The 17,255-nt window shown below is 40.2% G+C and overlaps 1 protein-coding gene across 3 annotated transcripts in view; it reads right to left on the reverse strand.

Annotated features, from left to right (window-relative positions):
• NIF3L1 (NGG1 interacting factor 3 like 1) overlaps positions 1 to 17,255 on the reverse strand; it is a 40,604-nt gene that overhangs the window by 23,185 nt on the left and 164 nt on the right. The window contains exons 1-2 of one of the 3 annotated variants that reach the window (XM_071216198.1): positions 17,212 to 17,234; positions 15,450 to 15,910 (exon numbers count right to left, since the gene is read on the reverse strand). In XM_071216198.1, the coding sequence (XP_071072299.1) occupies positions 15,450 to 15,885 (436 nt within the window). In that variant the 5' untranslated portion in view covers positions 15,886 to 15,910; positions 17,212 to 17,234. Of the gene's footprint in view, positions 1 to 15,449; positions 15,911 to 17,014; positions 17,153 to 17,211; positions 17,235 to 17,255 lie in introns of those variants that run through there. The other 2 variants (XM_004458927.5, XM_004458928.5) reach the window with 2 other exon arrangements.

Genomic DNA, 17,255 nt, shown 5'->3' on the forward strand with positions numbered 1-17,255 from the left:
TATAAAGTTCCAAATTAAGTTGTACCACGTATCACAGAGGGGCTGTAGCACAAAGTCAATCAAATAGAAATCCCTAGACTAAAGAGAGAATCTGTGCCCAGAATAAATACAACTAGTAAACCACATACCAACAATCTATACCAAGAAACAGGAAGATATGGTCCAGTCAAAGGAGGAGCAAGCTATGCCTCCAGATGACATAAAGGAGTTAAGACAAATAGTCACAGATGTTCAAACAAATCTCCTTAATAAATTCAATGAGATGGCTAAATAGATTAAGGATATTAAGATGACACTGGGTGTTCACAAAGAAGAATCTGAAAAACAGCAGATCTTATGAGAATGAAAGGCATAATAAATGAAAGTAAAAATACTCTGGAGGGAGTGGATGTGGTTCAAGTGGTAAAGCACCCACTTCCTACATGGGAAGTCCAGAGTTTGGTTTCCATGCCTCCTGAAAAAATAAAAACAAACAACAAGCAAAACAAATGAAAATGGCAACTCAGGGAAGCTGATGTGGCGCCGTGGTTGAGCACTGGCTTCCCACACATGAGGTCCCAGGTTCAATCTCCTGCCCCCAGTACCTTCAAAAATAAATAAATAAATAAATAAGCACATTGGAGGGAAGCGGATGTAGTTCAGTCACTGAGTACCAATTTCCCATGTAAAAGGATCCCAGGTGCAATCTCCAGTACCTCCTATATGTATAAATATATATATATACTGGAGGCATATAGCAGATTTAAAGAGGCAAAAGAAAGGAGCAGTAAGTTTAAAGGCATGATCCCTGAAAGTGAACATGCAAAAGAACAAATAAAGAAAAGAATGGAAAAAACTGAATAGGGTCTCAGGGAACTGAATGACAGCAAGAGATGTGCAAACATGGGAAACGGACTTGGCCCAGTGATTAGGGCGTCCGTCTACCACATGGGAGGTCCACGGTTCAAACCCCGGGCCTCCTTGACCCGTGTAGAGCTCGCCCATGTGCAGCACTGATGCGGGCAAGGAGTGCCGTGCCACGCAGGGGTGTCCCGCGCGTAGGAGAGCCCCACACGCAAGGAGTGCGCCCGTAAGGAGAGCCACCCAGCGCGAAAGAAAGTGCAGCCTGCCCAGGAATGGCGCCGCCCACACTTCCCGTGCGGCTGATGACAACAGAAGCGGACAAAGAAACAAGACGCAGCAAACAGACACAGAGAACAGACAGCCGGGGGAGGGGGGGAATTAAAATAAATAAATCTTAAAAAAAAAAAAAGAGAGATGTGCAAACATATATGTCATGGGTATTCCAGAAAGAGAAGAGAAGGGAAAAAGAGCAGAAGGAATATTTAAGGAAATAATGGTAGGAAATTTCCCAACTGTATTGAAGGGCATCCTGTCATGTGATAGAAGAAGGCTTAAAAGCTGAGGCCCCAGAGGGAGATGAGCCATTTGCCTGAGAGCTTACACCTGAAATTGGGAAGAGAGCAAAATAGCCTAAACTGACATAGGAAGTCCTAACACACAAGCTCTATACCAGCTTGCAACTGAAATCAGGAAGAAAGCAGAAGAGCTGGGCATAGAGAAGAAGCCCAAAGTGAAAAGAGAAACCAAGTAAAGATTGCCCAACATCTTGCTTCAACATGTAGCAGCTGACTTTGGTGAAAAAACAACTATTATGGTACCTTGAGTTGGGACTTTTCACAACCACAGAACTGTAAGCTTTGAACCCACATAAACCCCCTTTAGCCAACACATTTCCAGTACTTTGCATCAACAGCTCTGTGGCAGACTAAGAGAGATGTAAATATAAATGCTATAATCATAAAACTCTTAGAAGAAAATATAGGGAAACATCTTTAAGACCTGGTGGATTCTTAAACCTTATACCAAGAGCAAAAGCAACGACAAAAAAAAAATGGATGAATGGGATGTCCTCAAACTTAAACACCACTGTGATTCAAAGGACTTTTTCCAAAAGGCAAAAAGGCAGCCCACTCAATGGAAGAAAATATTTGGAAACCATATAGCCAATTTCCATGGTATATAGAGTTTGATTTCCATGCTATACAGAGATCATACAACTCAACAAGGAGAGAGCAAGCAATCCAATTTAAAAATGGGCAAAAGATTTAAACAGATATTTCTCCAAAGAGGAAATACAAATGGCAAGAAAGCACATGAAAAAACATTCACTATCACTAGCTATTAGGGAAATAAAAATCAAAATGATAATGAGATATCATCTCTCAACTCATATAATAGCCATTATTTTAAAAATTAAGGAAAAGAAAAACAGAAAAGCAACAAGTGCTGGAAAGGACATGGAGAAATAGGAACACTCCTTCAGTGTTTGTGGGAATTTAAAATGGCGCAGTCTCTGTGGAAGACTGGCGGTTCCTCAGGAAGCTAAATATAGACCTGCCGTATGATCCAGCAATTAATCTGCTAGGAATATATCCAGAAGAACTGAAAACAGTGACATGAACAGACTTTTGCACACCGATGTTAAAAGTGCATTATTTACAATTGCCTAAAGATGTAAACAACCCAAGTGTCCAACAGTTGATTAATGGATAAACAAAATGTGGAGGAAAAATAGCTAGAGGACAGGCTGAAACAGCCTAGAAAAAGATCTTCTAGGGTTTAGGGCAGCAGGGGAAGGCTGGACACCGCCCAGAGGAGTGAGGAACAAAGGAGGGAAATCAAAACAACAGAACTGTGCGTTGAAACCAGCATCTGCTGCTCCCGGCACAAACCCCACACTAAAGACTCTTTAGATTTCTCAGGACTCTGGGCCTGCAACTACAGACAAAGGGGGTCCAGGAATCTACTACCCCAGGAAAGGGGAGAGAGAGGGACATAGACTAAGGCTGACTCAGCTTCTGACCCACAAGTTTGGTCCACTATGTCCCATGAGCCCTTCCAGGCCAGGTGGGGCTGCACCACTGCCTTGGAGCCGGCAAGGGGCTAAAGATATACAATCCTCCCAATCTCCATCTCTACAAAAAGGGACTGATTACTGAGGACTCAGAGGGAACTGGAAAGATTTCCAACCTGGGAAAATGGAGGGGGCTGCCAGAGAAGGCTGGAGAACAGTCTCAGAGAAAGTTTGAATTACAAGGCTCAGAGCCTCCAGAGAGGAAGCCCTATCACATCCATCTACTCTGTGTAGCAACAAATACACTCCGACCAGGAATTGAACTGAGATCTGCCAAAGAGCATCATCTGCTCGCAGACCAAGGAAGTACACCCAAGAAAATTAAAAATCAGTAGGAGAGGGAAGCACTGTGGCTCAATCGATTAGGTTCCCGTCTACCATATGGGAGGCCCTGGGTTCATGTCCCGGGGCTTCCTTGTGAAGGCAAGCTGGCCCACCCCCACAGAGAGCTGATGGCCCACGCCTGTGGAGAGCTGGTGCAACAAAGGGAGACAAGCAGACACAAAAGAATGAGCGGCGAATGGACACAAAGACAGACAGCAAGCCAGCCACAAGGGGGGGGTGGAATAAATAAATAAAAATAAATAAAATAATAAATAAATGAGAGGCTTTTTCTGGCCTCTAAAACCTCCTTCTCCAAGGCCTTACTTAGGAAGTGACTCTACAAACAATTAGTGGGTCCCAGTGCCCAGTTTTGAGCAACCAGCAGGACAGTTGTACAATTCAGGTTGAGCCAAGAAACAAAGAGCAGTGGTAATACAGCCTGCTGCCAGTAAATCCCTACAAAAGAGAAAGAAACTGAGTAAATAAACTACATGCTAATCAGATGCCTAGATAATCAGCAAAAAAGTACAAGCCAAACTAAGAAAATAGAAGACAAGGCCTAAGAAAGGGAATATATCAAAGCCCCAGAAGACAGAATTTGAGAGAATTAATCAGCAATATGCGTACAAATTACAAAAATCAAATTAATGAGTTGAAAGACAATATGGCTAAAGAGATAAATGACATTAAGAAGACACTGATGCCACGATGATGAAAGAGGTTGTTGATGTGAGAGGAGTGGGGTGAGGGGGATGGAGGCCTATGGGGACCTCATATTTTTTTAATGTAACATTTAAAAAAATAAAGAAAAATAAACAAACAATTAAAAAAAAAAAAGACACTGAGGGAAACGGATGTGGATCAACCAACTGGTCTCCTGTCTACCATATAGGAGGTCCAGGGTTCGATGCCCAGGCCTCCTGGTGAGGGCAAGGTGGCCCACGCGGCGAGCTGGCCCACGCAGAGTGCCCACCCATGCGAAAATGCTGCCCAGCACAGGAAAGCTGGCCTACACGGAGAACTGGCATGGCCGAATGACACAACAAGAAAAACAAAGGAGAGAAGGTAAGAAGACAGAGCAGAACAGGGAGTTGAGGTGGCATAAGAGAGTAATTGCCTCTCTCCCATTCCAGAAGGTCCCAGGATCAGTTCCCGGAGCTGCCTAATGAGAAAACAAGCAGACAAAGAAGAATGAATAGCAAATGGACACGGAAAGCAGACAACAGGGTAAAGGGAGGGAGAAATAAATAAAATCTTTTAAAAAAGAAGACGACGACATTGAGCAAGTACAAAGAAGAATTTTAAATACTTAACGGAAAAGTAACAGAGCTCATGGGAATGAAAGACACAATAGGTGAGATCAAAAACACAGTTGAAGCATACAACAGGAGACTTAACATGATAGAAGAAAGAGTAAGCGATACTAAAGACAAAATAGCTACAATTGAAGACAGAAAAGAACAGAGAGAGAAAAGAATGGAAAAAATGGAGCAGGGGCTCTGAGAGTAGAATGACAACACAAAATGCAACAATATACGTGTCATAGGCGTTTTAGAAGGAGAAGAGAAGGGAAAAAGGGCTGAAAGAGTATTTGAGGAAATCATAGCAAGAAATTTCCCATCTCTCAAGAAAGAAATGAACTTAAATGTCCAAGAAGCAGTGTACCCCAATCAGAATAAATACAAACAGACCTACTCCAGGACACATGCTACTCAGAACATCAAATGTCAAAGATAAAGAGAAAATCTCAGAGCAGCAAGGAAGAAGCAAACCATCACATACAAGGGACATCCAGTAAGACTGCAGATTTATCTTCAGAAAACATGGAGGCGAGAAGACAGTGGTATGATATAATTAGGATACTGAAAGGTGAAAACTGCCAGCTAAGAATTCTTTATCCAGCAAAATTGTCCTTCAAATATGAAGGTGAGCATAAAATATTCACAAACAAACAGAAACTAAGTGAGTTTGCAAAAGAGAATCCACCTTAGCAGGAAATATTAAAGTACACCTTTGTAAATAATATTGCAAGGACAGATGCTGGACATTATATATCCCACCATAACCCACTGAATGTACTGGGGAAGAGTGTAAACTACAATGTAAACTATAATCCATGCGGTGCAGCAGTGCTCCAAAATGTATTCACCAAATGCAATGAATGTGCCACAATGATGAAAGAGGTTATTGATGTGGGAGGAGTGGGGGGTTGGGGTGTGGGGTATGTGGGAACCTCTTATTTTTTAATGTAACATTTTTTGTGATCTATGTATCTTAAAAAAAAAAAGAATTTAATAATATAAATAAATGAAAATAAAAATTAAAAAATTAAGTATGCCTTAGAATCTGAAAGAAAAAGACAGGAGAGACACGGTTGGAGAAGAGAATAGAAAAAAAGAATAGTAGGAAGGATAACTAAAAGAGTATAAAGGACAGACAGAAATAAGGTATAACATATGAAAACCAAAGAATAAAATGGAGGAAGTAAAAAGTGCATTTACAGTAATATCATTGAATGTGAAAGATACATGCTGACAGAATGGGTAAAAAAACATGAGCCATCCATATGCTGCTTACAAGAAACCTACTTTAGACCTAGAGATACAAACCAGCTGAAAGTAAAACATTGTAAAAGATACTCCACACGAATAGTAATCAGAAAAGAGCAGGGGTAGCTATACTAATATCAGACAAAACAGACTTAAATAACAAAAAAGTTATGAAAGATACAGAAGGCCATAATATATTAATAAAAGGGCAATCCAACAGGAAGATATAATAGTAATAAATATCTATGCACCTAACTAGAGTGCCCCAAAATACGTGAGACAAACTGGCAAAAGTGAAGGGAGAAATAGACATCTCTACAATAATCATTGGAGACTTCAACATTCCACTCACATCATTAGATAGAATAACTAGACAGAAGATCAACAGGGAATCAGAGAACTTGAACAATATGATAAACACCTAACAGACATATACAGAACACTGCATCTAAGCTCAGTGGGTTATATAATCTTCTCAAGTGCCCATGGATCTTTCTCCAGGATAGACCACATGTTAGGGCACAATGCAGCTCTCAATAAATATAAAAAGACTGAAATTATACAAAGCACCTTCTCAGATCACAAGGGAATGAAACTGGAAAACAATAATAGACAGGAGGGAAGCGGATGTGGCTCAGTCGATAGAGCGTCCATGTACCATATGGAGAGTCCAGGATTCAATCCCCAGGGCAACCTGACCCTGTGGTAAGCTGGTCCATACACAGTGCTGCCGCATGCAAGGAGTGCCATGCCATGCAGGGGCACCCCCGCGTAGGAGTGCCCCACACACAAGGAGTGCACCCTGTAAGGAGAGTCACCCCGCATGAAAAAAGCACAGCCTGCCCAGGAGTGGCACTGCACGCGAAAAGCTGACGCAGCAAGATGACGCAACAAAAAAGAGACGCAGTTTCCCAGTGCCACAAGATAATGCAGTGGACGCAGAAGAACACACAGCGAATGGACACAGAGAGCAGACAATGGGGAGGGGAGAGAAAAATAATTAAAATAAATCTTTAAAAATAATAATAGACAGGAAAAAAGTAAATTTGCAAATGGTAGAGGCTGAACAACACACTCCTAAATAATCAGTGGGTCAAAGAAGAAATTGCAAGTGAAATCAGAAAACATATTGAATGCAGCAAGATGACACAACAAAAAGAGACACAGATTCCCAGTGCCGCTGACAAGAACAGAAGCAGACACAGAGAACAGACAACATGGGGGGGGGGGGGGAGAGAAATAAAAATAAATCTTGGAAGCAGACTTGGCCCAGTGGATAGGGAGTCCACCTACCACATGGGAGGTCCGCGGTTCAAACCCCGGGCCTCCTTAACCCATGTGGAGCTGGCCCATGTGCAGCGGTGATGCACGCAGGGAGTGCCCTGCCACGCAGGGGTGTTCCCCACGTAGGGGAGCCCCACGCGCAAGGAGTGCGCCCCGTAAGGAGAGCCACCCAGCGTGAAAGAAAGTGCAGCCTTCCCAGGAATGGTGCCACACACAATGAGAGTTGACACAGCAAGATGATGCAATCAAAAGAAACAAAGATTCCCATGCCACTGACAACAACAGAAGCGGACAAAAAGAAGAACGTGCAGCAAATGGACACAGAGAACACACAACTGGGGTGGGGGGTGGGGGAAGAGGAGGGAGACAAATAAAATAAATCTTTAAATATAATAAAATAAAATATATCTTTAAAAAAAAAAGAAAACATATTGAGATAAATGAAAACAAGAGCACAACATCAAAACTTATGGGATACAGCAAAGGCAGTGTTAAAAGGGAATTTACAGCCCAAATGCCTATATTAAAAAAGAAAGAGCTAAATCAAAGATTTAACTGAACAACTAGAGAAACTAGAAAAAGAACAGCAAACCAATCCCAAAGCAAGAAGAAGGAAAGAAATAATAAAGATTAGAGCAGAAATAAATGAAATTGAGAATAAAAAGACAATAGGGAAAATCAACAAAACTAAAAGATGGTTGTTTGAGAACATCAATAAGTGACAAACCCCTAAAAAAGAGAGAGAGAGAAGATGCAAATAAATACAATCATAAATGAAAGAGGGGAAGTTCCAAGTGATCCCACAGAAACAAAAAGAATCATAAGAGGATATCATAAGAAACTGTATATCAACAAACTAGACAACCTAGATGAAATGGACAAATTCCTAGAAATGCACAACCAACTTAAACTGACGCTACAAGAAATAACAAATCAATCACATTTAAGGAGATTGACTCCATCATCAAAAATCTTCCAGGAAAGAAAAGTCCAAGACCAGATGACTTCACAGGTGAATTCTACCAAGCATTTCAAAAAAAATTAACACCAATCCTGTTTAAACTCTTCCAAAAAATTGAAGAGGAGGGAAAATTACCCAACACATTTTATGACACTAACATTACCCTAATACCAAAGCCAGATAAAGATACTACAAGAAAATTACAGACCAATCTCTTTAATGAACATTGATACAAAAATTCTCAACAAAATACTTGAAAATCAAATCCAACAGCATATCAAAAGACTTATATATTATGACCAAGTGGGATTTATTCCTGGTATGGAAGGCTGGTTCAACATAAGAAAATCAATCAATGTAATACACCACATTAACAAATTGAAGGGAAAAAAACACATGATCATCTCAATTGATGCAGAAAAGGCATTTGACAAAATCCAGCACCCTTTTTTGATTAAAAAAAAAAAAACACTTCAAAAGATAGGAAGAGAAGAAAAATTCCTCTATATGATAAAAGGCATTTATAAAAACCCACAGCCAAGAGCATACTCAATGGGGAAAAGTTGAAAGCTTTCCCTCTAAGATCAGGAACAAAACAAGGATGCCCATTGTCACCACTGTTATTCAATACTGTACTAGAAGTTCCAGCTAGGGCAATTACAATAGGAAAAAAAAATTAAAGGCATCCAAATAGGAAAAGAGGAAATAAAACTCTGTTTGCAGATGACACAATCCTGTACTTAGAAAATCCTGAAGTATCCACAGCAAAGCTACTTGAGCTAATAAATGAGTTCAGAAAAGTGGTAGGATACAAGATCAATACACAAAAATCAGTAATGTTTTTGTACTAAATAAGCTGAGGAGGAATTCAGGGGGGAAATTCCATTTTCAATAGCAACAAAAAGACTCAAATACCTAGGAGTTGAGTTAACTAAAGAAGTACAGGACCAATATGCAAAAAAATAAAAAACAATGCTGAAAGAAATAAAAAATGACCTAAACAAATGGAAAGACATTCCGTGTTCATGGACTGGAAGAAAAAATATCGTGAAGATGTCAATCTTACCCAAACTGATTTATAGATTCAATTCAATGCAATACCAATGAAATCCTAACAGCTTACTTTACAGAATTAGAAAAGGCACTTACCACATTCATTTGGAAGGGAAAGTGCACCCAAATAGTCAAATGCATTCTAAAAAAGAAGAGCGGTGTAGGAGGAATTTCAGTGCCTGACCTTCAAACATATTACAAAACTACAGTGGTCAAAACAGCATGGTAATGGCATAAAGCTAGACACACCAATCAGTGGAATAGAATTAAGAACCCAGAAATAAACTCTCACCTATAAAGTCAACTGGTTTTTAACAAACCTACCAAGTCAATGTTAACGGGACAAAACAGTCTCTTCAACAAATGGTGCTGGGACAACTAGATAGCAATAACTAAAAGAAAAAAAGAGGACCCCTATCTCACACCCTATACAAGAATCAACTCAAAATGGATCAAAGACCTGAATATGAAAGCCAGGACCATAAAACTACTAGAAGAAAGTGCAGAGCAACATCTTCAAGACCTTGTAGTAGGTGGTAGCTTCTTGGACCTTACACCCAAAGCACACACAACAAAAGAAAAAATAGATATATGGGACCTCCTCAAAATTAAAGACCTTTGCACCTCCCAGGACTTTGTCAAAGGGTGAAAAGGTAGCCCACTCAATGGGAGAGAATATTTGGAAATCACATGTCAGAAAAGGGTTTAATATTCAGGATACATAAAGAGATGTTACAAGTCAACAATAAAAAGACAAATGACCCAATTAAAAAATGGGCAAGAGACTTGAGTAGACACTTGTCCAAAGAAGAAATACAAATGGCAAAAAAAAAAAAAACACATGAGGAAATGCTCAACATCACTAATGATACTAATGATTAAGAAAATGCAAATCAAAACTACAATGAGATCTCATTTCACACTTATCAGAATAGCCACTATTAAAAAGAGAACTACAAGTGTTGGAGGGGATGTGGAGAGATAGGGAACACTTACTCACTCACTGTTGGTGGGAATGCAGAATGGTACAACCGCTGTGAAGGACTGTTTGGCAGTTCCTAAAGAGGTTGAATATGGACTTGCCACGTGACCCTCCAATACCGCTACTGGGTATATAGGCAGAAGAACTGAGAGCACTGACCAAACGGACATCTGCACACTGATGTTCATAGCGACACTATTCACGATTGCCAAAAGCTGGAAATAACACAGGTTGTCCATCAACAGATGAATGGAAAAACAAACTGTGGTCTGTTTTCACAATGGAATATTATGCAGCTGTAAGAAGAAATGAAGTTGTAAAGCATATGACAACATAGGTGAACCTGAACGACATTATGTTGAAGCAAGCCAGACACAAAAAGACAAATACTGTATGACTGCATTACTATGAACCAAATATATTGTGTAAAATATTGTATGATTCAAAAAAAAGTATATGCATCTAGTACATTTAAATGAGAAATGTATGTTTTTATTCAACTGTTTCCTTTTTTGTTTTTAATTGTTTATATTTTCAATTAAGTGCACAAAATAAAATTTTTAAATAACAAAAAAATTTTTAAATTTTATTAAAAAAATAATGAAAAGAATCAACAAAACTAAGTTGGCTTTTTGAAATGATCAATAAAATTGACTAACCTTTAGCAAGAGTTAACTGAATCAGAAATAAAAGTGGGGATATCACTAGTGACCTTACAGAAATAAAAATAATTATAAAAGGGAACTCTGAACAATTATATGCAAACAAATTAGAAAACCTAGAGGAAATGGGCAAATTACCTACTCTGACATGGAAGAAAGAGAAACCTCAACCAAACTATAGCAAGTAAAAAGACTGAATTAGTATTCAAAAACCTCCCAACAAAGAAAAGTCCAGGACTGGATGGTTTCACTGTTGAATTCTACGAAATATGTAAAGATTTAACACTTATCCTTCTCCAATGCTTCTGAAAAATAGAAGAAGAGAGATTATTTCCTAGCTCATTCTATGATGCAAGCATTATTACCCCGATACCAAAGCCACATAAAGACATTACAATAAAAGATTATAGACCAATTTCCCTTATGAATATTGATGTAAAAATCTACAACAAAATACTGGCAACCTCAATCCAATAGTATATTGAAAGGATGTTCATAGCAGCATTATTTATAACTGCCAAAAATGGAAGTAATCCAAGTGTCCATAAACTGATGAGTAGATAAACAAAATGCGGTACATAAATACAATGGAATATTATTCAGCCATAAAAGAAACAAAGTTCTGATATATTTGACATTATGGATGAATCTGGAAGACATCATGTTGAGTGAAATAAGCTAGACACAAAAACACAAATACTGTATGATCTCACTGATATGAAATAATTAGAATAAGCAAACTCAGAGTCAGAATCTAGAATATAGGTTACCAAGGAACAGGATGCAGATAAGAAATGGGAAGTTAAGGCTTAAAATGTACAGGGTTCCTATTTGGAATGACTGAAATGTTTTGAAAATGGATAGTGGTGATTATAGCACAACACTGTGAACATAATTAGCATGGAATTATATATCTGAATGTGGTTAAAAGGGGAAACATCAGGTTGTTTATACGGTAACAGAATAAGAATTAAGAAAAAATTCACAGAAATACAATATACAAACCATGAACCATAGGTTAAACCATGGACTATAGTTAATAGTACAATTATAAAAATGTGCTTTTATCAATTTTAACAAATATTCCAGACCAAGGCAAAATGTTAATAATAGGGTAGTTAATTGGGTAGTTAACTGGAATCCTGTATTTTATGTATGATTGTTCTGTAAACCCATAATGTCTCTAATAAAGGGGGGGGGGAAGATTATACAACATGACCAAGTAGAATTTATTTCAGGAAAGCAAGGATGGTTCCACTTAAGAAAATCAATGTGGGAAGCAGATCTGGCTCAACGGATAGAGCGTCTGCCTACATGGGAGGTCCAGGGTTCAAACCCAGACTCTTCTGACCGGTGTGGTGAGCTGGCCCACGGGCAGTGCTGATGCACACAAGGAGTGCTGTACCATGCACTGAGGGAAGGCCCGACAGTGCACCTGTCCAAGCCATGAGACTTGCGCTACAAGACACAAGACTATGAGTAAACTCTAGCCCCCACATGCCCTTGAGTAAACTCAGGGATGGTCTTTAAAGCGCTGAGTCACGGGGCGAGGATGGTGCACATGCGCCGAGCCGCCATTTCCTCTCCTTCCGCCATTTTGTCTAGTAAATCTATAGTTTCCATATATAGACATATTGCTGTCCCAACCAATCAGATAATGTTTCCGCGTTCACCCTATATAACTCCCGTCTACTACCCCTTCCCCGGACTCGCTCGCAGATCGCGCATAAGCCCGCGCGCCCTGGCTCCCCCGCTTCTGCCAATAAAGCTGTCTACTTCTCCTGGCCAGTGGCTTGCGTGAGTTTGTAGCATGGTCCCCTTCGCTGACTAGCAGCCCCGGCCAGCAGTCCCCGGTACACGGCTGGTGAGGTGTGTCGACATCCCACAGCTCGCGAAGGCGGTGTGAGAAAGGCTTCCAGCAGCCACCAAGGCAGCAGCCACGGAGAAAGCGAAACCAACATCCGTGCCAGCAGCGCGACCCGCCCCTCCCCCGCCGGCAATGCACCCCCTCCCCCGCCGGCAATGCACGGGGTGTCCCCCCGTGTAGTGCAAGGAGTGTACCCGTAAGCAGAGCCGCCCAGCACGAAAAAAGTGCAGCCTGCCTAGGAATGGCACTGCACACACAGAGAGCTGACTCAGCAAGATGACGGAACAAAACAAGACAGATCACGGTGCAGCTGACAAGAATACGAGCAGACACAGAAAAACACAGGGAGGAAAGCGGACTTGGCGGAATGGATAGGGCGTCCGCCTACCATATGGGAGGTCCATGATTCAAACCCGGGGTCTCCTTGACCCGTGTGGAGCTGGCCTATGCGCAGTGCTGATGCGCGCAAGGAGTGTCGTGCCACGCAGGGGTGTCCCCCGCGTAGGGGAGCCCCACGCACAAGAAGTGCTCCCCCGTAAGGAGAGCTGCCCAGCGTGAAAGAAAGTTCAGCCTGCCCAGGAGTGGTGGCTGAACACACGGAGAGCTGACACAGCAAAATGACACAAGAAGAGACACAGATTCCTGGTGCCACCGACAACAATACAACAATGGAAGCAGACAAGGAAGAACACACAGACAACTGGGGTGGGGAGGGGAAGGGGTGAGAAATAAATTTTTAAAAAATAAAAATAAAATAAAGAAGAACACAGCGAATGGACACAGAGAGCAGACAACTGGGGGGCGGGGCAGGGAAGGGGAGAGAAATAAATAAATAAAAATCTTTAAAAAAATAATCTGTAAATTTAAAGCAATCCCTATCAAAATTTCAGCAGCCCTTTTTGCAGAAATAGAAAAGATGATCCTAAAATTTATATAGAATTGCAAGGGCCCCCAAATAGGCAAAACACTTTTGAAAAGATAGAACAAAGTTTAAGGATCATACTTCCCAATTTCAAAACTTCCTATAAAGCTACAATAATTAAACAGTGTAGTACTGGCAAAAGGAATAGAATTAAGAGTCCAGAGAGATATCCACAGATCTATGGACAGTTGATTTTTTATAAGGGTACCACATCTAGTCAACGGGAAAAGATAGTGTCTTTAACAAATGGTGCTGGAACAATTGGAAATCCACATGCAAAAGAATGAATTTGGATCCCTATCTCTCACCATATACAAAAATTAATTCACAGGGAGTGGATGTAGCTCAAGTGGTTGAGTGCCTGCTTCCCATGTGTGAGGTCCCACGTATATTCCCTGGTACCTCCTAAAAACAAAACAAACAAATGAGAAGGCCAGCTCTCACTGGGAAGCAGATATGGCTCAGTGGGTGAGCATCTGCTTCCCATGTTCTAGGTCCTGGGTTCAATCCCCAGTACCTCCTAAGTAAAAATAAAAGAAAAAAATTAATTCAAAATCGATCAACAATTTAAATATAAGAACTAATACTATAAAACTCCTAGAAGAAAACATTAGTAAATGTCTTCAGAACCTTGTAGTAGGCAATTGGTATTTAGATTTTACATCAAAAGCACAAGCAGCAAAGGAAGAAAACAGATAAAATTAACTTCTTCAAAATTTAAAACCTTTGTGTATGAAAGGACATTATCAATCAAGTGAAAAGACAGCCTACACAATGGGAGAAAATACATGGAAACCATATATGTGATAAAGGTTCAATATCCTGAACTCCTACACCCCATCAACAAAAGGACAAACAACCCAACTTAAAAAATGGACTAAGGATTTGAAAGATATTTCTCCAGGGAATATATTCAGATGGCCAATAAGTATTTGAAAATATGCTCAACATAATTAGCCATTTGAGATGCAAATTAGAACTACCATGAGATACCATTTCACACCCACTAGGACAGCTATTATTTTAACAACTGAAAATAAGAAGTGTTGGCAATGATGCAAAGAAATAGGTACCCTTGTATATTGTTGATGAGAATGCAAAATGGCGGTTCCTCAGAAAGTAAACATAGAATTACCATATGATCCACTTCCAAGTACATACCCAAAAGAAATGAAAGCAGGAACTCAAACAAATATTTGCACACCCATGTTCACAGCAGCATTATTCACAACTACCAAAAGATGGAAGCAATCCAGGTGTCCATCAATTGAAGAATGGATAAATAAAATGTGGTATATACATACAATGGAATATTATTCAGTTATTTTAAAAAAAGAAGTGCTGGTACATGCTACAACACAGATGAATCTTGAAGACACCCTGTTGAGAGAAATAAGCCAGATACAAAAGGACAAATATCATATAATTTCTCTTAAATACTTAGAATAAACAAATTTTTAGAGACAGAAAGCAGAATAGTGGTTACCAGGGGTGGAGAGAGGAGGGCATGGGGAGTTACTGCTAAATGCATATACATTTTGGTTTGGAATGATGAAAATAGTCTGGAAATAGATTTGGTGAAAGTTATACCATACTGTGAATGTACTTAATGTTAAAGAAATGTTCATTTAAAATGGTTAAAATGATTTTTATATTACATACATTTTGCCACAATTAAAAATTAATAATTGTTTAAAAAGCTCAGTCCAGCAATCAAGACTTTTGTTCTCCTTATTCAAGATAAAAATGTTTCATTTTTCAAATGCAATTTAATTGACATATTTCAGCAACATTATTCTAAAATATATTACATAAACATAGGATAATGCCCTCCCCTGCTAAGTCGTGTAAATGTTCACTTATACGGCATTCTAAACCTTTAAAGTGCTTGTAGAAAAAATATTATGAAGGAATAAGAGGCTTCTTACCAAGTCCTTTAGCCAACCAGCTGTTGACTCCCTGGGGTAAAGCATCATAGGCTGTATGAGGAGAGTAAATTCCAACTCTGTTCTCTAGAGCCCGGATCACCAGGCGCTCCTTCCAGGTTTTCCAAGTTATGTGCTTCATGGGTCGGAAAATAGGAGGATGGTAGGAGAGAATGAGATCTGCCTTCTTTTGCAGTGCCTCCTCCATCACTTCCTCAGTCAAGTCATTGGTCAGGAAGAGTGTGTTTACAGTATGTGGTGGGCTTGGTTCCACCAGTAATCCCACATTGTCCCAGTTCTCAGCAAACGAGAGTGATGCAAAGTCATTCAAGGAAGAAATGAGAGCTTTCAAATCCATTAAAGAACGAGAAGGATTGCAGATCGGGGAATGGACAAGCCGGACTATCGTGGGGACCAGGCGTACACAAGATGCCAACATACAGAAATCAAGTAAAACCAAGCATCTGGTCACAAAAACAGAAAATGGTACATATACATGTTTTAGGGCTGGACCTCTGAGGCAGGAAAGCATACTGGCAAAAAAGCTACAGTCAAATCTGTGGGTTCAAATACTGGTTCTGCCACTTACGGTAAGTATATGGTATCTTGAGCAAATAATTTAACTTCTCTGAGCTTGTTTCCTCATCTGTAAAACTGAGATACTACAAGCTATCTCACAGGCCACCACAGAACCAAATGACTAATATATGAAGATCACCTAACACAAACCTGGTACAAAATGCATAAATTTTCATGCCCTCCCCTGACTCACATACACATACAATCTTGTTCTTGTTTCCCCACACCCCTGTCTCAATCACTCTCTTCTCTTCTCGATTTCTCTAAATATTCCCCTTCCTTCCAAGCTTATTTCAACTTCCTACATAAAACCTTCCCTAACAAACCTTCCTTTTCAATGCTGCCCCCACCCATATTGTCTCATGTTATATTCCTGTTCCTCTCGCCCAGTGTGCTAAAGCCATCTGAGAACAGGAACTATCTTTTAAAAATCTCTATCAGCCTAGACAGACACACTAAATGCTTACTGCAGACTAACACTGTCAATGCCTCCCCTCCCCTGCACAATTTGGAATTAGGGTGGTATGTACATTAAAAAATGATTTACCAAAAATAATACTTTTTTAAATTTTTTTAAGTGTTTTACCAGCAACCAGAACCATGGGACAATTAGGTGGGCCACTCCACAAATGGGCAGGGTCAATGCCAAGAAAAGGCAGTAACTCCTGCCCCAGAACCATCAACACTTGCCACACCAAGGCCACACTCAAGTGGTGGGAGAGGTAAAGATGTAGGACACTTGGCCCATAAGCCTTTAAGTTTTTAGAAAGTTTGCATAACAATGCTTTCAAAAGCAAAAAAAAAAGATTTGGACATTTTTAAAGCAAAAAATATTTCATATAAGACGTGGGTACTTATTCAATATTTGAAGCTGAGTTGTCCCAAGAATTAAACGTAAAGCACAGAGAACAGAGCTGCCTTAAAAGTCACAGTGTTTGCTTTTGTTCAGTAGAGCCCACAACCTGCACACTGTTCCCTCTTTTCCCTACTTTTCATTTCAGTGCCACTTCAGCGCCTTTTCCAAGACCGTGAAGAGCCCAGGTGGCACAGCAAGTAAGTCCTGAAGTGCGGACTGCAGCCCACGAGCGCCCTGTATTCTCGTGCGACTGACTAGTTCTCCGCCCCAGTCTCCTTTTACGACTCCTTTCCCCGCAGCAACCCCACAACAGACACTGCCTGTCCTAACCAGGCACTGTCGCGACCGCCCTAAGTCCCGTGCCGATTTTTCAG

Source organism: Dasypus novemcinctus, chromosome 7, assembly GCF_030445035.2.
Source record: "Dasypus novemcinctus isolate mDasNov1 chromosome 7, mDasNov1.1.hap2, whole genome shotgun sequence".
NCBI classification, from domain to species: Eukaryota; Metazoa; Chordata; class Mammalia; order Cingulata; family Dasypodidae; genus Dasypus; species Dasypus novemcinctus.